This window comes from Oryctolagus cuniculus, chromosome 16 (assembly GCF_051225735.1).
Source record: "Oryctolagus cuniculus isolate XC-2025 breed Fujian yellow rabbit chromosome 16, ASM5122573v1, whole genome shotgun sequence".
Lineage (NCBI taxonomy): Eukaryota > Metazoa > Chordata > Mammalia > Lagomorpha > Leporidae > Oryctolagus > Oryctolagus cuniculus.
In genome coordinates, this window is record NC_142882.1 from 53423919 (window position 1) to 53446652 (window position 22734).

The following is a 22734-nucleotide window of genomic DNA, read 5'->3' on the forward strand; positions in this document are numbered from 1 at the left end:
TAAAAAGAAGAAAATCAATCAATAGGTACGGCATTATAAGGATATTGCACAATGGCAGGTCAAAACTCATACCCATTTTCACTGTTTGAGCAAACATGGGATGGGTGTAGGTGTACATATTGCAGTGTATTTGAAGTACTGAAATCTGGGTCCAAATAACTGTTCTCTAGTTTCAGATAGTATGGGAAGAACATGTTGTATTTGGCTATAGGGAAACTTCTATGTAGGAACACTGTGCTTTTCAGCTTTCAAAGATAGACAGGGATCCGCGAAATGAAACTTCTGCCTATCATCAACAGATGGCATTAGCAGCCATGTGCAGTTATGTGACTGGGCTGATGCCTTCTGTGTTGGGCCAAGGCAAGGGTTCTGAAATATATCAGGATCACTTTCAGAGAATGAAATCCCCAAGCCTGACCTTCTCCACTTGTGATTTGGAAGGGAGGTCTGAGGTGAGCCTTTTATCTGGCTCCAGGTGTCAGGCCCATGCTGCTTTCTGATGTGTGTCTGTGCTTCTCTTTGAGATGTGTTGTAAATGCTATGAACTCAGTCATGTCTGATAACTGCAAAAGTCCTGTGTATTCAAAGTGATATTAATAGATACGTCAGGTGGGGGAAAAAGGGAGGGATTGAGTGTGAAGGGGCATGAAGGAACTTTCTGGAATGATAGGGGTTTAGGTTCCAAAGTTGTATCCATTAGTCAAACTCAGTGAATGAACACTTAAGATCTGTGCAATTTCATTGAATGTGTATTTCACCTTAAAAAAAAAAAAAAACGGCAAGCAAATGCTGAACCTCTGGTTAATAATATGTATGATCAGTGATTAGAGGTAAAACTCTACTCTAAAATGCATAAAAACATTAAAGTATATTATTGATGGGTGGTTTAGAGGGGTGATAAGATGAATAAATTATGTGTTAAAACAAGTACAGTAAAATGTTAAAGGTAGAATCTAGGTGAGTATTTGGGTGTTAACTAAAATTATTTCATCTCTGAAAATTTTTATAATAATAAATTGAAAAAGGATGTATTTATGATTATGATGGAACTGACAACAAAGAATGAAAGTGTTGCTAAACTAATTGTAGCTGGAACTTAAAAAAATGGACATTCTTTTGGAACCTAATCTGTTCATAGTTGGAAGAATTTCCATACTGAGTTATTAAAAAATTGTTGTAACTTAGATAATCCCTGAGTAAATACTATGAAGAAAGGAAGAGCTCTCAGCCTTTTGACATATTTTCTTTAATTTGTCACAAACAAAAACAAATAGGGATTATCTATCATATTTAGAAGTATTCCTTTATGCAAGAAGTAGTTTTAGTACCTTTCTTTCATTCTACAACAAAATGTTCCATACACATTTTTATTACCATTAAAATATACTTTCCCAGAGTTTGTTATTTACACTTGTCATAAACCAGATTCACTGGAATTTTCTTTTTAAAACTTTGAACTATTTTAGATATATTTTGTTATTAATATTTACTTGTTGATTTGCTTGCACAGTAATTTTATGTGTAACATACTTGACAAGCACCCTTGGTATAACTGCCCATCTGTTTTTTCACAATAATCATACAGCTGCTTCCTGAGGGGCCATGCCTGTGGGACTCTGGACCGCTGCTGACCTCCCCTGACAGAGTCAGAGGACGTGTAGTTCTCTGAGCCTTAGGGAATGCTTGTCACAGATGAAAAATAAAAAACAATTACAAACACCCAGTAAGTGATAAGGCAAAGTCTACAAGACCGCTTTTGCACTTAGGATTTTGTATCACCTTCTGAAATGCTGAAGCTTGTACAAAATAAATATGTTCAGCTCAATCTTAAAAAATGTTTAAATTGAAAGACTCTTAAAGTTATTTTATGTGTGCCTTTCATACATGTTTGAAAATAATTTTGTTTCTAAAATTTACAGTTGTAGAGGACAAAACTTAGCCCTGAAATAAAACAACACATATGTATACTGTTAGGTCATTTCATTTCATTTGCACAATTCAGCTGACAGATGATACTTTCTGTCCCTGGAGGCCTTGATCAGTTCTTTCAGGCCATTTCTTTCCCATAACCAAGTGAGAAGTCTCTGTTGCTATCTGCAGAGAATTTATGGGCTTCTGATTGCAATTCAGCCACCCCTCAATTACTGAGACAGTTGTGAGGAAGCCTGTGTCTCAAAAGCAGCAGTAATGCACAAGATGGACAGATAGGAAAAGGTCCCCAGAACTTACTGAGAATCCCATTAAATTACTAGCTAAGGTCTATTCTTTGGTAAATCAGTTTCCTTGTAAGTTATTTTAGCAACTGCACAAGTTGCATGGTAGAAATAGCTACAAGTACCATGGTAGAAAAATCTTTATCTCTCTCTACATATATATATTTAAAAAATAGCACTATGAAGAGGAAGGGAAACCTTGCTTATTTTTTCCAGACAATTGACAGATCAGTTTAGAATTAGCTTCTGACATGGGTTGCAAAGTTTCCCTTTGCTAGCTTTAGCGTGGTCACCAGTATTCATGATACAAATAAAAAGTACAGTAAACAGGAGCCCAACCCCTAAGTAACTGAGAGTTGACTGTAACTACTTACAGGCTCTGGGTCAAATCCTATCTGTCCAGTTAACTCTGCTACCTCCTTTTCATGGTAATCATCCAGTTCAAGGGGGTCCATGGGCCCCAGACCTTAATGGAAACATTGTCTTATTATTTTGTCAGAGTAAATGAAAAAAAAAAGGGGCTTGAATTACCCTTACCCTTTATAAGAAACTTACCCACTACCTTTGTAAGACTCATAAAAAGCCAATGAAATGAAAACCAACTGTGTCTCCCAGCTGACAATCAACAGAAACTGACCACCCACCTTAATTGATGGTAGTACTTGGACTGGGAAACAGAGAACTATTAGAAGGGGGAAGCGTGTGGCAGCCTTTGCCAGCTATTCCAGTTTTGCTGTAATTTCTACCTGTATTCAGGTGAACTCATACCTGTAAAGTCGTGAGTGTATGAAGTGATCCAGTGGTTCCTCTCAAGATTTCTTTGTATGTTGGCTTCTTTTGCAGGATAAATAGGGTCCCATGAATTTAAAGAAGTGTTAGGAGCGAAGGTTTTAGGAGGTTTTGGGTAGAATACTGGCTTAGTTTTATCAACACATTTAGGAAACTAAAATATGAACAGAAAGATTATTGCTGTTAATGTCCTCTGGTGGAGTAAGAGCTGATTCGTTACGTCAGCAGGAAAGAGGCAGAAGGAAACTCCAGGAAGAGTCAGACACTGCCTTTTCCCTCATTAGTTACAAATATTCTGAATCTGTCCCAGATATAAACACATCCTACCAAGGGAATGCGAAGGTCTTTCTAAAGTCTCTTCCTTAGCAGGGACTCTGACAACGTGCATAGGAGAAGTGCTCTGAATCCTCCACCTTGAGTTTTACTTCAGATACACAGGGCCCCAAGGCGCTCTTTGGGCTCAGTTTAGTTACAATTGTATGCCGCCTCCTATTTTTCCTTTCTTGCCTGAAATGAAACCATTCAGTGGCTTTTATGACTTCATGATGAAGGTGAAGTCACTCAAAATAAAGTTGTTTCCATTCTTGAGACACAGCCGTGGAGTTTTATGTGTGTAGGTAAATATGATAAATATGACTGAATTTCATTGCCATCTTTCTGGTTCCTTAAAAGTGCACCTTTTCTTAGATTGATGGCATCCTGGGACTGGATTCAAAGTCAACTGCTCAGGGGATTCTGAGGTCCAAGATCATAGCCCAGAATGGGAGATGGGGAGCATGGGCTCCAGATACATGTACCCTTTTGCCTCATAAATTCCTGGCCACACAGAGAGGCCACAGCCAGAGGAAGGCAAAGTTGGACCATCTCAAGTCCCTAGGCCTATGGATGCTGCTGCTTGTAGCAACCACGAGGGTGGAGAGATCCCCATCCTAACACACCGAGAGCATGTATGGTAAATGACACATGAAGTCCTGTGGGGCAGGTGTTGTGGCACAGCAGGTGAGCTGCTGCTTGGAATGCCTGAATCCTCTGTTGGAGTGCCTGATCTGAGTCCTGGCTACTCTGGACTTCCAATCCAGCTTCTGCTAATGTGTCTCGAAGGTTGTGGATGATGGCCTAAGAACTCGGGTTCCTGCCACCCATGTGGGAGATCCAGATGGAGTTTTTGGCTCTTGGCTTTGGCCTGACTCAGCCCTGTCTGTTGTAGGCATTTGGGGAGTGAACAAGTAAATGAAAAATACTGTTCTCTGGCCTTTCTTCTCTCTGTAACTCTACCTTTCAAATAAATCTTTAACCGAAATTTTTTTTTTTTCTAAATCTGTGGCTTACTTATTCAGAGGGTAAAGAAAAGCCTTCTTTGTTCCCTTATCTTTTTATTATTTATAGAGCCAGCTGACTTGGAAATATGAAGGACTTTTTTTTTTCCCTTCCAAATACTGTTTTTTTCTTTTTTTTTAAAGATTTGTAAAATTTATTTGAAAGGCAGAGTTACAGAGAGGCAGATGCAGAGAGAGAGAGGTCTTCCATCTGTTGGTTCACTACCCAAATGGTGGCAGTGGCTGAAGCTGGGCTGATCTGAGGCCAGGAGCCAGGAGCTTCTTCCAGGTCTCCCACGTGGGTGCAGGGACCCAAGGAGTTGGGCCATCATCTACTGCTTTTCTAGGCCATAGCAGAGAGCTGGATCGGAAGTGGAGCAGCCGGGACTTGAACTGGTGCCCATATGGGATGCTGGCACTGCAGGTGATGGCTTTACTCCCTACACCACTGCACTGGCCCCCAAATATTGTTCTAAGGGGCTAGATTAATCTTGTCTCTTGTACTGGCTAAACTAATAGGAGTGGCCTACATATTTATGTACTCTATATGGCCTGTAGATCACATGTTCCCCACTCTTGGGGCTGGAGAGGAGGGAGAAGAGTAAGAAGACCTTGGCAGATAAATAACAAGGCATCCTTGCCATGGATCCTGCCCTCAGAAAATGATTTCATAGAAGTGAGAGGCAGCCTGGGACGGGGTTTCTAAAAGCACCCCAGCTAGTTGTGATGTGTAGCTGAGGTTGAGGACCTGCTCCGGCAGGAGGTAAACACAATATAAAAAATGGAGCACTGCAGATAAAGCTGAAGCTCTTTGACCACCTCCTCCAATTAAGTAGTGGGGAGGACAAGACAGGACCTTATCCTAAAGATTAAAAAATGACAGCAAAGATGAGCCATGTGTTAGTGCTGTCAAGTTCACTATCGATGTTATTTTTTATTTCTTTGTTCCGGAAAATGCGAAACTTGATTAGGGTTAGGGATGAGCCAGAATGACTGACAGTGAAAATTAAGACCAGTTCGAACAGATTAACGAAGTGAAATCACTCATTAGAGAAAAGAGGAAGAATCAAATAAATATTTACATTGCGGGGATAAATATATAAAATATTCTATCTCCAAAGAGCTTGTGGGCCTAGCATTATGACTGAGTAGGTCAAGCCACTGTTTGCAGTGCTGACTTTGGATTGCTGGCTCAAGGCTCTGCTGCTATGATTCTTTTCCAGCTCCCTGCTAATGTGCCTTGGAAAGCAGCAGCACATGCCACAAGTGTTTGGGCCCTTGCCTCCCCTCTCAGAGACCAGGGTACAGTTCCAGGCTCCTGGCCTTGGCCTGGACCAGCTCCAATCTTTGCAGCCACTTGGGGAGTGAACCACTGAATGAAAGATCTCTTAACCACCCCCCTCCCCAATACTCTCCCTATCAAGCAAATAACAAATCTTAAAAAAACCATAAAACTTATAATTCAGTTGATGAGACTGAAAATATACCTAAAAAATTACTTGTTACAGTAGGTGTGGTAGAAGTCAGAACAGGGAGAAACCGTTTCTGCTGGAGTCTCATCACTTATAAGTTAGTCTTTTCCAAACCTCTCATATGAGCTTCAGGGGAGGAAGTAGGGCCTGATGCTGAAAGGTGTTTATAACTCAGCTAAGGCACTGGGATTTACACCTGGGAAAGGGAGCTATTCAAGGTGGCTGCAAGGGGCTGTGAGACAAGAGAAAGCGGCATTGCAATGAGCAGGAGGACAATACAAGCTGTAAATGTCGTGACGAAACGATCTCCAGGATAAACTCTTACGTTTCACTTAAAAGAATGACGGAGATCCAGTAAAGCATTTGACCTTTTAAGGATTCCTAGTGATGTATAGCTTTAAAACGCAGACAGGAGGGGCCAGCATTGTGGTATAACAAGCTAAGCTGCTACCTGTGATGTCAGCATCCCACGCGGGCACTAGTTCAAGTCCTAGCTGCTCACTTCCGATCCAGGTCCCTGCTGATGAGCCTGGGAAGGCAGCAGAAGATGGCCAAAGTCACTGGGCCCCTGCACCCATGTAGGCGACCTGGAAGAAGCTCCTGGCTCCTAGCTTCAGCCTGGACCAGCCCTGGCTGTTGCAGCCATTTGAAGAGTGAATCAGTGGATGGAAGATCTCTCTCCCTGTCTTTAATAAATGTTGACTATGGTTATGTTCAAATATCTAGATACTTTCCTTCATGTTAAAATTTCCCTTTTTCCATGTCAAGTTATGGTACAGAGTTTGGAGATTAGTTCCACAAACCTGAGTTCTGTGGTCATGACATCATCACAAACTCTTCAAGCCTCAGTTTCCTTATCTATGTGATGGGAATGATGATTCTGACCCTGAGATTATTCTCACAGCTGAATGACGTGGTATATATATAGTGGTCAGTATGGTGGCTGTTGTTTTATTATAGAGTTGACACAAATATATATTGGAACAATAATAGCTTGTAAATCTTTCTGAAAAGCTCCCATTTACTGTGTGCATATGTGGAGTTATTTGATGTATTATAAATCCTAAGAATAAAACTAGGGGAACACAGACTGCATGAAACAGTCCTTCTCCATCATCTTTCAGGGTTAGGGGAAGGAGGAAGCTGTTTCCTTTTTGTTATTGTCATTTTTTTTATTATGTAATGTATTTGAAGGAGGGAGAAGAAGGAGGAGGAGAAAGAGATCTTCCATCTGCTGGTTCACTTCCCAAATGGCTGCAACAGCCAGAACTGAGCAGGCCTAAGCCAGAAGTCTGGAACCCCATCTGGGCCATCTTCTGTTCTTTCCCAGATGCATTAGCAGGGAGCTGAATTGGAAGTGGAGCCACTGGGACTCAAACTGGCACTCCAATATGGGATGTCTGTGACAGCTTAGCTCACTGTGCCACAAGGATGGTCCCTGTTTTTTAAATAACTGTGTAAGTGTTCTGTAAGTGCCAAAATTTCATGAAATAAGCTAAGAAAATTGAAAAATGTGAATTGTGGTTAAAAATCTCAAATTTTTCATCAAGATAGAAAATAAAAATCCATTTTTTTGATTTTTATAAAGTTACTGAGTAAAAATATTTTCTACTTTCTTTTAAACATGCATTTTATAAAGTACTTACGTCATAATAGACGGCCTGACCTGGCCACGTTAGTGCTGCCTTCTTTGAATCCATGGGATAATCAAGCAGTTCGTATCTGTAAGGGTTACCTGAAAATTTCAGGAAAAGCATTGTTATCATGGATATGTTGAAGCAGTCCTTTCACTAGTGGGGTTTATGGTCAGTCAACAGTCATTAGAAATAAGCACACACAAGGCGGAGGTGGAGGCTGCTGTCCACCTTACCTGTCCAGTTACAATGTCCGACCTGCAGCCCACCTGGAGCCCTGAGCCTCCCCAGGTGTGTGCAGTTTGGTGAGGGCTACACAGAGTGAGAAGAAGCCCTCAATGGGAGTCCTTCCTGCTTGTTTAGGAGAGCTCTCAAATAAATAGTAAATCTTCCTGGATCCTCTCTCTGCTCTCTGGGGCTGGGTGATTTCTTTATTCCTGTTTTGGCTTTTCTCTGTCTAAACATCAAGAGTTTTCCAAAATGAAGTTAGTACTTACTTACCAAAAAGGGACTGAACGAGGACTATTTGGGTTTGTGGTTTGGTAAGATTTACCATACCTAGCCTGGCTTCCTCTGGCCCCATGTTTCAAGTTGAGGAAGGATCACGGGAAGAAAGATCAAAGGCTGGCATTACTGACACTTCACACTTGCCAGTCACTGTACTGAACATGTGTTCTGTAGCATGACTATGAGAAAGGGGATTATCCCCACTTTTGTGAAGGAGGACACTTGTTTCTTTGGTGCCTCATCTATGACTGCACTGAAAAGTGCATGAATACATGTATTTCTGTGATTTCTTGCTAGCTGTATGTACTGGCATAATTTCATAAATTGTTTAATTCAAGATTTAAGAACTACTTTGACAATATACCTAAAAGGATCATCAAAATCTCACTATTTAGGTATCCTATTTTGTAGTTCTTTTATACAGCAGCCACGCCCCTCCCCACAACGATTCCCCTCATATAACCACATATGGCAGCCAACCCTGAGGAGTAAACTTGACCCAGCATTCACTACCTTTATTATGCTGACTTATCTGAGAAGTAACATGAAGTCTGGAATTATGTGATAGCAGGGTCATTATATATAAGCAAAGTAATAACAGTGACTGATAACATGTATTTCTGCTATCATTGAACTTGGTGCTAATATTCTTTTTTTAAAAGTTTTTTTATTTATTTGATGGAGTGACAAACAGAGGGAGGGAGGGAGGGAAAGAGAGAGAGAGAGAGAGAGAGAGAGAGAGAGAGAGAGAAGAGACAGAGAGAAAGGTCTTCCATCCGCTTTTTCACTCCCCAAATGGCTGAAATGGCCAGAGCTACACTGATCTAAAGCCAGGAGCTAGGAGCTTCTCCTGGTCTCCCATGTGGGTGCAGGAGCCCAAGGATCTGGGCCATCTTCTACTGCTTTCCCAGGCCATAGCAGAGAGCTGGATCAGAAGAGGAGCAGCTGGGACTAGAACCGGCACCCATTTGGGATGCTGGCGCCGCAGGTGGAGGATTAACCCCTGCTAATATTCTTTTTATAGATGGAGAAGCAGAGGCAGAGAAGGTGGCAGAGGCAGAATTCTACACATGCAGTCTCTTCCAAGGTTCGTGCTCTTAGCACCCCACTACAGCTCCCAAACATTCCCATCGCTGATAAGGTACGGGTGTTGATATTGATGATGGCACTATCCTCTCTTTGGATTTTTGTCCAAATATTCATGGAAAGAGGCAGTGAATTTTAGGACAATGCTTGAGTCTTACATACCTCCCAGCCTACCACATGCCCTTCCTGTCACTTTCGGTTGGATCTTCAGTTTTTCTCCAGAGGTCTCTACTGTTCTCACACATACATAAAGTCTGAGGTGTCCAATGGAGGAGACTGAATGCCTAGGTCAGGGAAACGCCATTCTCCCAGTCACACATACCCACCAGAATTTGGAGGTGTGACTGGGAGAGAATGCTGCAGGTGGTAAGACCCCTGAGCAAACTGCTCCACTACTTCCCGAGTTTAATCCAATGGGGGTCTTCCAGTCTAACATCTACTGCCATACCCACATCCAGACCCTGATGACTGAGCTGGATGTGGTCTCTGTGCTCATCACCTGAGTCCAGATGGAATTTTTAAAAGCTAAACCATATGACAGTGGTTTAAAAGCTATACCATAAGATGGTACAGGAAGGGAAAAATAGAAATACAGGTAGAATCAAAACAGGTCTACAAAGCTTTGGTTTCTAACATGGGAAACTGCGTGTCAGGGGTGGCAAGCTCAGGAGTGATGGCCCAGAGTCTGATCTGACTGCTCTCTGGTGAGCCTGCAGCTGATCCTACAGTGCAGACACGGTGGAGAATGTTTCTCTATTGATGGGTCATGCATTTGTTGGCCGGCGCTGTGGCTCACTAGGCTAATCCTCCACCTGCGGCGCTGGCACCCTGGGTTCTAGTCCCGGTTGGGGCGCCGGTTCTGTTCCGGTTGCTCCTCTTCCAGTCCAGCTCTCTGCTGTGGCCCACCCAAGAAGCCAGTGGAGGATGGCGCAAGTGCTTGGGCCCTGCACCTGCATGGGAGACCAGGAGGAAGCACCTGGCTCCTGGCTTCGGATGGGTGCAGCGTGCTGGCTGTAGCAGCTGTTTGGGGAGTGAACCAACGGAAAAGGAAAATCTTTCTCTCTGTCTCTCTCTCTAACTCTGCCTGTCAAACAAACAAACAAACAAACAAAAAAACCAGGTCTACAAAGCTTTGGTTTCTAACATGGGAAATTGCGTGTCAGGGGTGGCAAGCTCAGGAGTGATGGCCCAGAGTCTGATCTGACTGCTCTCTGGTGAGCCTGCAGCTGATCCTACAGTGTAGACACGGTGGAGAATGTTTCTCTATTGGTGGGTCATGCATTTGTGACAAGTCCTTGCATTTCTTGCTTTAATTTTATTGAGTAAGGTCTGTCAATAAGAATACAGTTCTGATTACAAATCACACCTTACCTCTTGTCTTCAGAACAGGAGTTGTATCATAGGTCTTGGTTGGCACAGTGGGGGGAAATGGCCGTTGGCTGCGAGCTCTGATGCCGGTGTAAAGGTCCTTAGGTGATGTAAATGTTGGGAACATGGCACCTCGAGAGATGTGTGTATGGTAAGGGTGCTCAACTGGAAATGGTGAGCAGATTTCCCTAAGATTGGCAAACAGAATAAAACACAGCAGAAGAGAAAGAAGTGTGATTGAGAAAATTAATCATACAATATTTATTGGAACCCTTCTTTGAGGAAAAGGCGGCTCTTTTTTTTTTTTAAATTTTTTAAAAATTTTTTTGCCAGGCAGAGTGGACAGTGAGAGAGAGAGAGACAGAGAGAAAGGTCTTCCTTTTCTGTTGGTTCACCCCCCAATGGCTGCTGCGGCCGGTGCACCATGCTGATCCGAAGGCAGGAGCCAGGTGCTTCTCCTGGTCTCCCATGGGGTGCAGGGCCCAAGCACTTGGGCCATCCTCCACTGCACTCCTGGGCCACAGCAGAGAACTGGACTGGAAGAGGAGCAACCGGGACAGAATCCGGCACCCCGACCGGGACTAGAACCCGGTGTGCGGGCACCACAGGTGGAGGATTAGCCTAGTGAGCCGCGGCACCGGCCATGGGTTGAATTTTGTCTCCCTCCTAAACAGATGTTGAAGTCTTAACTCCATATTGTGACCTTATGTGGAAGTAGGGTCACTGCAGATACAATTGTTTAGGATGGGGTCATCCTAGAGTAGAGTAGGTCCTGAATCCAATAGAGCTGGTGTCCCTAAAAAGAGGGAAATTTGGGGGCAGGTATTTGGCACAGCAATTAAACTTTTGAAACACCCACATCCCATATTGGAATGCCTGGGTTCATTAGAATCCTGACCCTCCTTCAGACTCCATCTTCCTGGTAATGTGCACCCTGGGAGGCAGCAGTTGATGGTTCTAGTAGTTGGGTTCTTGCCACCCAGGTAGGAGACCCAGATGGGGTTCCAGGCTTCTGGCTGTAGCCAGGCCCAGTCTCAGCTGTTGCATGCATTTGGGGAGTGAACTGGCAGTTGGAGGTTCTTTTAGCACATCAAATACATACAAATAAATATGTTTTAAAAGAGGGAAATCTGGAAACAGATGAACACATACCAAGAACAATATGTGAAGATGAAGATAATCCTCAGGATAGTAATGCATTTGTGTGGTGAAAATGCTTCAAACATTCATGGAAAATATAACTGTGTTTGGATTTCTCACTTTTTTTTTTGGCAACAAAATAAACTTAACCTTTTAACTCCATTTTTCAATGAACTTTTTGAGGTCTCTCACACAAGCTAAGGAACACTGAAGACTGCCAGCAAACCAGCAGCACTCAGGACAGGTTGGGAACGGCTTCTCTCCCAGCCCCCAGAAGGAACACACCCTGCCGACGCTCTGGTCTGAGTCTAGCCTCCCACACCATAAGCAAAGGGGAATCTGGGACACACAACAAAAGACTTCACTTTTAATTATGCCTATAAGGAAAATCTGAGAAGTCAAAAAAAAAAAAATAAGGGGGGTTCTTCACAAAATTTTTTAAACTAAGTAAAAAAAAATTAAAAACCCCTTGAACTTTAATTTTATTAGCTTTCAAGTAGGTTTTCGCTTTAACTAAAACACAGTTTTAAAGTCTCAGTGTAATATTTTCAGTTAAGATTGATACGGGTAGGAGGGGGCTACATTTGGCCTGGTGGTTAGGCTGTGTCTGCATCCCAGCTCTGTTCTGGATTCCAGCTTTTTGCTGGTGTGCATCCTGGGATGTAGTAGGTGATGACTCCAGTTACTGGGTCCCTGCCACCCATGTGGGAGACATGCATTGAACTTCCAGCTCCCAGCTTTGGTCTGGCCCAGCCCCAACCACTGTGAGCATTTGGGGAGTGGGCTGGTGGATGGGAGCTCTATCTTTCAAAAAAAAAAAAAATAATAATAATCATGGGACGCTAGTGGTACCAAGAGCACCTTGTGCGCAGACCTTGGTTTCTATTAGCAGTCTCCAATAAAAGGCCAGGGTTTCCTGGAGTACGGCCAATTCTAAAGGTGGGGCAGGAGACATAAAGCATGAGCCAAAAAAGCAAGGAAATGCTGAAAGAAAAAACCCTATGACACCCCCCCCTCCCCGCCGCCGCCACGAAGGGGAAAAGTAAGGGATGACCTGAAAGAGCTCCTTTAAAGCGGTTCTGGATTACCACCAAAGCACACAGCACCAAGTAAACATCCACAAGTCCACACTGATAGAACCAGTGACTGAGTCCGTGAACAACGGTGTAAAGTGCCTGTGCAGAAGAGCGGCCAGTAACTCAGGGAGGTGCTATTCCTGGGAAAGGGGCCAGAGTTCCAGATGCCTTATGTGTGGGTTGCAACCGTGACTTTCTTCTAAAAATTCACCATGGAAAGGAGGGGGAAAGGAGCTGATAAACACCTTCCTCCAGGTGATCAAGGTGAACATCAGTAGAGAACAGTCGTGTCAACAGCAGGTGGCCGTGACATGTGAGGAAAATGCCACTTTACCTCTGTGGCCTTTCTCCCTGAAAACATGACCCCAGTGCAGCCATAAGGAAAAAATCCACCAAAACCCAGCTGGGGGGGGGAGCATCCTATGAAATACCTGACCAAGGAGAGACTGACAAACGGTCAGAGCCAAGAGAAACCTAAGGAGACAATGACAACTCATGTAATCTGGTGTCCCGGATGGAATCCAGAACAGAGAAAGGATGTTAGGGAAGAACCGAGGACATCTGAATAGAGGATGGACATTAGTTAATAGTAATGCTTCCATGTTCACTAATTGTGGAAAATATGCAAATTACATGTATAATGCTAATAAAGGAGAACGCTGGTGTGGGGTACATGAGAACTCTGTACTTGTCTTCCCAGTAATCTTATGCTACACCAGAAAAGTTTATTTTAAAACAATTAACAGAGGATATGACTGGAGAGAAATCAATATCAAATTGGCAGGGCCTGTGCTGTGGTGTAGCAGATAAAACCACCACCTGCAGCACTGAGTCCCATATAGGCACTGGTTCTGGTCCTGGCTGCTTCATTGCCCATCTAGCTCCCTGCTAATGTGCCTGGGAAAGCAGTGGAAAATGGCCCAAGTGCATGGGCCCCTACACCCATGCGGGATACCCGGAAGACTCTCTTGGCACCTGGTTTTGGATCAGCCCAGCTCTGGCTGTTGCAGCCATTGGAGAGTGAACCAGAGGGTGGAAGACATCTCTTTCTCTCTCAGCCATTGGGGAGTGAACCAGAGGATGGGAGACATCTCTCTTTCTCTAACTCTGCCTTTCAAATAAATAAATAAATAAAATAAAATTGGCAGCAATCTCTCCCCAAATTGTTCATAGCTTCCACGAAGTCCCATTCATCTTCACACTTGTCTAAGACATATGGAATGCCAATGGATTATTTCTTGATTTTAACAGGAAAGTAAAGTATAAGTTGTATACTTACCTTACTATTGAACTAGGTGGTTTGGGCATCCTAGAATAAAAACAGGAAACAAATCCTAATTTATATTTAGAGTTTTTAAAGCTGGTTATCCTATTAGAAACTTGCTTAAGAGTAAAGATGTATTCCATTTCAAACTACCATGTCATAACAATAATATTTTGGGGCAGGTGTTTAGCCTAGTGGTTAAGACACTGGAGTCCTACAAAGGAGGACCTGGATTTGAGTGCTGGCTTTGGCTTCTGCTAATGCAGACAGTGGTGATGGCTCAAGTAATGGGGTTCTTGCTACCCAAATGGGAGACCTGGGCTGAGTTCTTGGCTCTAGGCTTTCACCCCAGCCCAGTCCTGGCCATTGTAGACATTTAGGATGTAAACCAGCAGATGGGAGCACTTTCCCTCTCTGTCTCTCAAATAAATAAAAATGAGAAATAATGTTCTTGTTGAACTTTCTGGAACCCTGAATATTGACAAGACAGAGAGATGTGGCCTGTTCATGTCATTGGTGATTTTTCCATTCTGTTTATTCTAACTGTAGTCCTGCTCACCACCATTCTGCATCTCATTTGCAGTGAAGGTATGGGGGTGGGGGCTTGCTATTTCTAATAAGAGGTCTCTGGTTCTCACGACCTTCACCCATAATCAGGCAGTAGCCACAGTGCCCTGATGAAGCCTGACCATACATGTGCTGCAATCAAATGACCTAAAATGACCTGAGTGACTCAGATGAGAGGATGCATAAGTACCACGTGTGTGCTCTGTCCTGCTCAGGACTGTTGATCTCTTCTGTGTTTCCCAGTCAACAGAGAGGGCAGAATAAAAGTGATCAAGTCCCTGGAGGCAATCACTTTCCTGAATCGGTTCATTCCAAAGTCATGTGTTTATTGTTTACTCTGAACCTTAAATGCCAAGAAATAATAGTGCAGTACTCGGCCAAAGTCTATTTGAGAGACAGACAGACATCCACTTATATTTGATTTCAATAATTAGTTCAAGCCTGTGCAAGTAACATTCAAAAGATTTCAGGCATTAAAAGTAAACAGAATGCAATCAAACTGAAATTAAATATACTGTTTAATATTTTCAGATGTTCTTCCATTCTGGGGATATTCAGTAGATAGGTATGTGAGCCATATAATTGTATTACACACTATGTATTATCAATATACAATTCATATGAACTATAAAATTTTATAGCCTTCTTTATCTGTACTCTATGTTTGTGGGCTTGGCACTAAGAGAGCATACCCTATCTTCCGGCTAATTGTTGAACTGGGGAGATGCAGGGTGATGACTACATGGATCCAAGGATCCTAGAGTTTCAGCTTGGTTACTAAATCTATAAAACATCTGTCAGAATAAAAATTGTTCTCGATTTTGATATGTTTGAGTTGATTCAAAATGAAAAAAAGTATAAACATCTAAAGTTTTTATTTAAAAACAAAAGGACACCTTTAATGAAATACAAAATTTGAAAGAATAAAATGAAAGTAACAAATGCTCAGACACACTAGTCCTTGAGCCAAACTAGTCCATTGATTTTACTGCTAAGCTGCACAAATACTTTGCAAACTTCACTAATCCCAAAGGGGTAAAGCCCAGCCAGCCACAAGTTTGTCTTTTTGGCTCCCTCTAGTGGCTGAAATTTATATTAATGTTTTACCCAAAACAATTTCTAATCAAAGAAGGGATATTTTTATTGTTACTTCAGTGCTGTCAGTGTTTTATTGTTATATGAAAATAAAAATGTATGCTTTTATATTATGCATGATAAACTATTTCAATGAGTATCACACAATTTAGTATTCTGGAAAAGAATACCCCTTAAGCAAAGAGTAAATTAATAAGTATTCTTTATCCAAAAGAGACATAGGGGATGATTTTATTAAGTTATTTATGGATGATTACAGAAATCTTCTCTCTTCAAAATTCTGATAGAAAATTTGTTGAGGGCTACGGTGACATTTTCTATGAATGTTGTTTTTTTTTTTTTTTTTTTTTTTTTTTGACAGGCAGAGTGGACAGTGAGAGAGAGAGACAGAGAGAGAAAGGTCTTCCTTTGCCGTTGGTTCACCCTCCAATGGCCGCTGCGGCCGGCGCGCTGCGGCCGGCGCACCGCGCTGATCCGATGGCAGGAGCCAGGATCCAGGTGCTTTTCCTGGTCTCCCATGGGGTGCAGGGCCCAAGCACCTGGGCCATCCTCCACTGCACTCCCTGGCCATAGCAGAGAGCTGGCCTGGAAGAGGGGCAACCGGGACAGAATCCTGCGCCCCAACCGGGACTAGAACCCGGTGTGCCGGCGCCGCAAGGTGGAGGATTAGCCTATTGAGCCACGGCGCCGGCTCATCTATGAATGTTTTAAGAAATGTGACATGTTCTTTTTAGATTAAGTGGGTTAAAGACACGGACATGGACCAAGATCACCTGTATCAATCCCTTTGAACACTGCGATTCATTATCCCCTATTTTTCTTGACTTTAAATATTTCCAACCATTGTTTTTCAGTTTACTTGCTTTTATCTTTGGTTTTGTCTTGGTTTCCAAGATTCATGATTACTATTCTTTCTAAAAAAGGATGAACCTGAACCTGCTTCTCTACAAGTCCACACTGTGGGACTTTTAAATTTCTCACATACTCATTTCCACATAAAAATGTTACTTGATCTCACATAAGGAAAAAAAATAATGCAGACTTGCAGAGAGTCATTTCCAGAGATGTCGCTTCTTCTGTTCGGTCTCAGATGACAGAAGTGCTCCATAGGAAGCTTCCTGGAAAGAAAGAAAAGATCAATTTGAACATCTTTTAAATTAACAAAGTATGGGAAAGATAGTAAAGACAAATATATTAATGCAACCACTTATATTACATAGAAATTCTGTGTATGCAAATGTAACATTTTCAATCAGCAGAAAGGGATATATTATTTCAATAAACTGTACAGGAACATTCACTGCTCATTTGGAAAATAATCCATCTCTATTTCACACTATTCAGAAAGATAGTGAAAAATCTAAAGAACTGGGAGAAAAAACCTACATGAACATTAAAATAAAACATACTGGAATATGCTTTTTCCTTTGGTGGTAGGGAAGGTATCAAATAAGATTTCTCTTTTAAAACTTGAAAGCAAAATGGGAATTTGATGAAATAAAATTTTGAAAATTGTAAGCTACCATTAAGAGCTTGAAACAACAATTTGAAGACAAATATTTGCAACAATAACACAACAAAGATTGATATCCACAACATAAAGAGCCAGTGAGAATCTATAGGTATATAAACAATACAATTGGGCACAGAATAACAGCAGAAAGGAAATGCGCACATAAAACAGACTTTAAGACAAAGTGCTCAATCTAACCGGTAAACAAACAAACCCATTCTTAGATGCCCTTTATACCTATTAAATGGAGAAAAATTAGAGTTTGATAGTATAATACAGATGGTTGAGAGTGTCAAGTGATAATTAAAGACAATGGCATGAGAATATAATAATTTGGGTTGTAGCTACTACTAAAATTAAAAATAGTCATATTATGGCTGAGAACTTCCTCTTGGGATTTGCCCTAGGGCACTTGCACATGAGCTCCAGGAGCCCTGGACAACCTGGACAACCTGGACAAGGGTGATCAGAGTATAAATGTCAGACAGAGGAAGATAGCACATGAGGGGCCACTAAATCCATGATGCATCCATACTGTGCACCACTGTTAGCAATGGAAAAGCAGGACATAGATCTGTACTTACTGATACGGGGGCAACTCTTGATTCTAGAGAGGAAAAGACCCCAGGGTGCCTACTGTTATATATTCCACACATAAATAGAATAATACCACATATTTTCAATGGACGCATATGAGTGTACTTCAAAGAGTTTGTAGAAAAAGAAGGAATTTGTAGAAAAAATTTGGCACAGTGTAACCACTTTAAACAGTTGCCAATTTAAACAGTTAAGTTGCTTGAGAGCAGGGCCTTAAAACATGTTCAATGAATGAATGAAGTTGAGGTCTTCACTCTGTATAATGTGTGTTAATGCCTGAATCTTTCCTACTGGCTTTCTCACTTGTTGGCTTTTTACTGCCTGCTGCAGCCATCAGCCACACACGTCCCTGCTCATGTCTCTTTAGCTGTGGCTTCTCATTCCTAATGCATTTCTTTGATCTGCTAACAACAACAAACTAATTAACAAATTTTGTTAAATAAAATTATAGGCAACCATACATAGCTCCTCCACTAGGGTCCACACTGAATGACAAAACTGTTAAAAGACAAAATTACAAAATTCCCCCACAACATCCTATTTTTGTAGGATTTGATTGGCTGATTCCAGCATCAGGCAGCAGTGTGGACCACAGAGGGTTCAGAGTGCTCCACCCACCCACACAGGCAGGTTTACTTAGAGCCAGGGAGAAGTGACAAGCAAAGACAGAAGTGATGTAGAGACAGCTACAAATGAGGGTATAGCTCCCTTCTGTCTTAGAATAGGATCAGAACAGCTGGCTCCTTGTGACTGGCTGAGGCACAGCTACTTGTAATAAGAGTAGGTTACAGGCTGGTTACGCATCAAGTTAGATTTTGATTAGCAGTGTATGGAGAAACCTTAGGCCGAACTTAAAATATGCGAGGAGAGAGCTGTAGGCCAAACTTAATTCAATATAATACTAATTTGTTAGAGAACCAAGTGGAGAGGTAGGTTCCATGCCAAGGTTTGATGGATTCTGCTGACTGAATTTCCTAATTTTAGTATGGTGTTTAACTTTTTTTTTTTTTTTTTTTGCTTTTCTTCAGTTTCAACCTATATTTTGAATACAGTTGCAAGATTTACAAATCATGATTGAAATATTTTAAAACTTAAAAACAATGCTCAGCAGACTGAAATGGCTTTAAGGCTGATGAACACATTACAAACCATCAGTGCTACAACCAGAACATCGCAACAGGCTGTGGCTCCCAAATTCACACAGACGTTCAATCCCCAAAGTCTTAAGTAATGGCATGAAGAGGGAGAAATCTTAATCCAAACGTGGTGTTTAGGAGGTGGGTCTAGCAAGAGGTCCTGGGGCCCTGGAGGCATCCCTTGGAAGGCAGTTCTCCCCAGGGGGCAGGGGGTTGGTTGTAAAAGCAGGGTTGGGACCCGTCCCTCTCCCTGCTTCCTCTGCATGTGCTGTACCACTGCTGTTCAGCAATGCCCAACCACTGGGGCCTGCCCTGTCCTGGACGATGAACCTTCAAAAGCTGGGCTAAAATAAATCTCTGCTTCATAAGTAGCTTGTCTTAGATATTTTGTTGTGGTGAAAAAAGGTTGGCTGATACAAAGGCCAATTGTTTCCTTAAGCAAAAACATCTTTAACAGCTCTCTCACAAGACCCCCCAGTTGCCTCCTCCAGATATTCCCATTTAGTTTTGGATAAGTGAGGGAATCAATCAAAATTTCTGATAAAAGTTCATAAACACAGGCTTTTTACTGACTTCGCAGTTAGAAATTATATAATTAGTTTTTCTGTGTTTTTTAATAAATATCAAAAGAAGTAAGTTTGGAGGCAGATTTAATTGAATAAAAGGCTCACAAGAGAAATAAAGTGAGTAATAAAGACACTGTGGTTACCTTGGCCAGGTCTGTCCACCAAAACCATAGTGTTGATGTCCTTTGCCCATGACACGAGGAGGTTCACATTTTGGTCTGTGATCCTCGGGGAGCGAGATGGGCATTATCCCCCCATACTCCCTTTCTGCGCCCCATGGCAGCCGGCATTGTTGCAGTGAATCCCTTAATTCCTGATACCTGGGAAAAGAAGAGAGTTGTGAAATTGCTTCAGCAACAACTAACATTCCTATCACTTCCTAAGTACTTGTAGATTACATTTTAGGGACACAGATTCCTCTGTGTTGGGTGGACTATGATAGTTTTTTAGGCTTCAGGGAACTGCTGAAGGAAAGAAGTTAAGTTTCTATGAATTTTCTCCCCCCCCCTTTTTTTTTAAACAGTTTACTTCTTAAAAACAGGTTACTTCTTAAAAAATAACTCTCGTGTTATTTAATTCATCCATTTAAAGGTTAGTGGCTTTTAGTTTATTCAGATATGTGTATCTATCACCATAGTCAGTATGAGAACATTTTCATCATCTGAAAAGGAACCCTGTACTCTGATACCATCATCACCTACCCTAGCCCTAAGCAATCACTAATCTACTTTCTGTCTCTATAGATGTGCATATTCAGGACATTTTGTATAAAAGGAATCATATGTGATCCTTTGGCATGGACTTCTTTCTCTCAGCATGATTTCATCCATTTTGTAGCATGTACCAGTACTTCATTACCTTTAAAAAATTAATTATTTGAGAGGCAAGGAGACAGATTGAGCGATGCAGAGCCTATCAGCAGTTCACTCCTCAAATGCTCATGACAGTTAGGGCTGGGATCTGGAGCCGGGAACTCATCCAGGTCTCCCACATGGATAGCAAGAACCCAGCCATCACCATTGCCTCCCAGGGTCTGCACTGGTAGGAAGCTAGAAATTGAACCCAGGCACTCTGATATTGTACCATCAAACACCCACTCCAATCCTTTACAGTTTTTAATTGGGTTATTTATTTTACTCTTGGGTTACAAGGGTCCTCTATAGATCCTGGTTACAAGTCTCTTTTCAGATATATGTAAACATTTTCTCCTGTTCTGGGCATTTTCTTTGTCCTTATTAAGTAAGTGTCTTTTATAGCATGAAAGTTTTTAATCTTGATGAAGTCCCTTTTATCTATTTTTCCTTTTGCTGCTTGTGCTTTTGGTGTCATATCTAAAAACATGTTGTTAAGTCCAGCACTATGAAGATGTACCCTTATGTTTTCTTCAAAGAGTTCTATACTTTTAGCTCTTAACATTTTTTTAAAAGACTTATTTATTTATTTGAAAATCAGAATTAAAGAGAGAGAGGGAGAGTTAGAGATCTTCCATCTACTTGTTCACTTCGCAAAGGGCCTTGATAGCCAGAGTTAGGCCAGGCCAAAGCCAAAAGCCAGGAGCCAGGAGCTTTATTCCAGGTCTCCCACAAGGGTGGCAGGGGCCCAAACACTTGGGCCATCTTCTGTTGCTTTCCCTAGGCCATTAGCAGGGAGCTGGATTGGAAGTGCAGCAGTCATATGTATGCCAGCATCGCAAGTGATGTCTTTACCCACTATGTTACAACACGGGACCAAGTCTTCACATTTAGACCTTCTTTGATTTATGATGAAATAACTTTTTAATATGTTACTGCTTTATTCTTTTGCATGTGGCTGTCCAGTTTTTCTACCATCAACTGTTGAAAAGACTTCTTCATTAAATATTCTTGGCTACAGAGTATCTTATCTTTTGATTTTCAAAGATGGAAAGTATGCTAAAGGGTTCTTGTTCCTAAGTTCTATATGGAACATAATAACAATTCTTAAATGTGGTCCCCAGTGCTGTGGTGTAGCAGGTAAAGCTGCTGCCTGCAGTGCCAGCATCTCATATGGGCGCCGGTTCTAGTCCCGGCTGCTCCACTTCTGATCCAGGCTCTCTGCTATGGCCTGGGAAAGCAGTGGAAGATGGTTCATCTGGGGAGTGAACCAATAGATGGAAGACCTCTTGCTCTCTCTCTCTGCCTCTGCCTCTCTGTAACTCTTTCAAATAAATAAATAAATAAATAAATCTTTAAAAAAAATGTGGTCTCCATACTAGGAGCATAAGCATTTCCTGAGAGCTCTTTAGAAATGCACATTCTCAGACTCGATCCCAGAACCTACTGATCAGAGTCTGTGGGGATAGAGCCCAGTCAACTGTTTTTAACAAGGTCACTGTAGGTGACTCATGCATGCTAAGGTTTTAAATGCTCCGTCCTATTCAACAGTTGCCTTCTACAGTAATGAGATAATATCCCATCCCTTACAGTAGTACCATTGAGTGGTCTAGAGACAGGCTTAGTCTGATCTTGTAACTGGTAGCTGAGATGATTATCTCTGCTCCTTCTTCACAAAGGCAGGAGAGGCAGGGGCTCTGTCTTGTTCACTGTTGTAAAAATGCTGTACCCCAGAAAGAGCTCAGTGAGTATCCATTGAGTAAATATACGCACGAGTGAATGAACAAGGCCAAAGAGCTGGATCTCTTTCCTGTACTGCTGCCCATGATGCAGGAGTGAAATCCTCAGCCTAAGGAGAGAGAGATAACACACACACGTGCACGTGCACACACACACACACACACACACACACTTAACATATATAGCGAAAGAACAGTCTCCTAGGTAGGATTTAAGAATTTCCATTTTCTAGTAATGGCAGGCTAGGTTATTTGGACCAAACTTCTCACCGAAAACAACTAAAAATGCTGGGAGAAAAAAATTCTTAAAAATAACAAGTTGTTGATAAGACATAGAGGGATATGAAGGCTACATAAGAGGGAGAATAGGGAGCCAGTGAGGGAAACAATCACAGAAGCCACTTTTGCCCTCAGGGTGGTGCCAGTTTGGCAAATTTATGTTTTCGTTAGAAGGGTGAGGCTACAGAAACCAGCCAGATAAGAATCCAAAGGAGAACATCTAGGACTTGAAGAGCTTACCCTTTCACATTGCAGGTGAGTCAGAGAGAAACCAGTACTCTATGATCTCCCATGTTTGACCTTGGCTTAAGGGGTCCTGGAATGTTAATATACCCAAGGAGCACCTTGCTGACAAGACAGGAATCCCTGTAGGAGGAAGGGTTCTTGGGGGAATCACAAGATAAGTTCTAAAGGATGAGCAGGCATCAGTCTAAGTGTGACAGAGGGGATACTGGGGGACAGAGGATGACATGTAGGAACTTTAAAGTGCCACAGCTGTCCCCATCCTGAGAACATAGATAAAATC

General features: G+C 42.0%; 2 protein-coding genes across 8 annotated transcripts in view; one reads left to right on the forward strand and one right to left on the reverse strand.

Annotated features, from left to right (window-relative positions):
* LOC138845860 (uncharacterized) overlaps positions 1 to 22734 on the forward strand; it is a 214817-nt gene that overhangs the window by 17224 nt on the left and 174859 nt on the right. For 2 of the 3 annotated variants that reach the window (XR_016222558.1, XM_089315430.1), the window contains exon 2: positions 8956 to 9018. Coding sequence is in view for 2 of the 3 variants with exons in the window: in XM_089315430.1 (XP_089171556.1) it covers positions 8956 to 9018 (63 nt within the window). In the remaining variant the exon portion in view is untranslated. Of the gene's footprint in view, positions 1 to 8955; positions 9073 to 22734 lie in introns of all 3 variants that reach the window. The other variant, XM_089315429.1, reaches the window with a different exon arrangement.
* Positions 1 to 22734, reverse strand: part of SPMIP4 (sperm microtubule inner protein 4) — a 30709-nt gene that overhangs the window by 1240 nt on the left and 6735 nt on the right. For 2 of the 5 annotated variants that reach the window (XM_008261548.5, XM_089315425.1), the window contains exons 3-9: positions 19483 to 19659; positions 16574 to 16645; positions 13881 to 13910; positions 10389 to 10573; positions 7437 to 7525; positions 2982 to 3156; positions 2588 to 2679 (exon numbers count right to left, since the gene is read on the reverse strand). In XM_008261548.5, the coding sequence (XP_008259770.4) occupies positions 2588 to 2679; positions 2982 to 3156; positions 7437 to 7525; positions 10389 to 10573; positions 13881 to 13910; positions 16574 to 16645; positions 19483 to 19659 (820 nt within the window). Of the gene's footprint in view, positions 1 to 2587; positions 2680 to 2981; positions 3157 to 7436; positions 7526 to 10388; positions 10574 to 13880; positions 13911 to 16569; positions 16646 to 19482; positions 19660 to 22734 lie in introns of all 5 variants that reach the window. The other 3 variants (XM_089315427.1, XM_089315428.1, XM_089315426.1) reach the window with 3 other exon arrangements.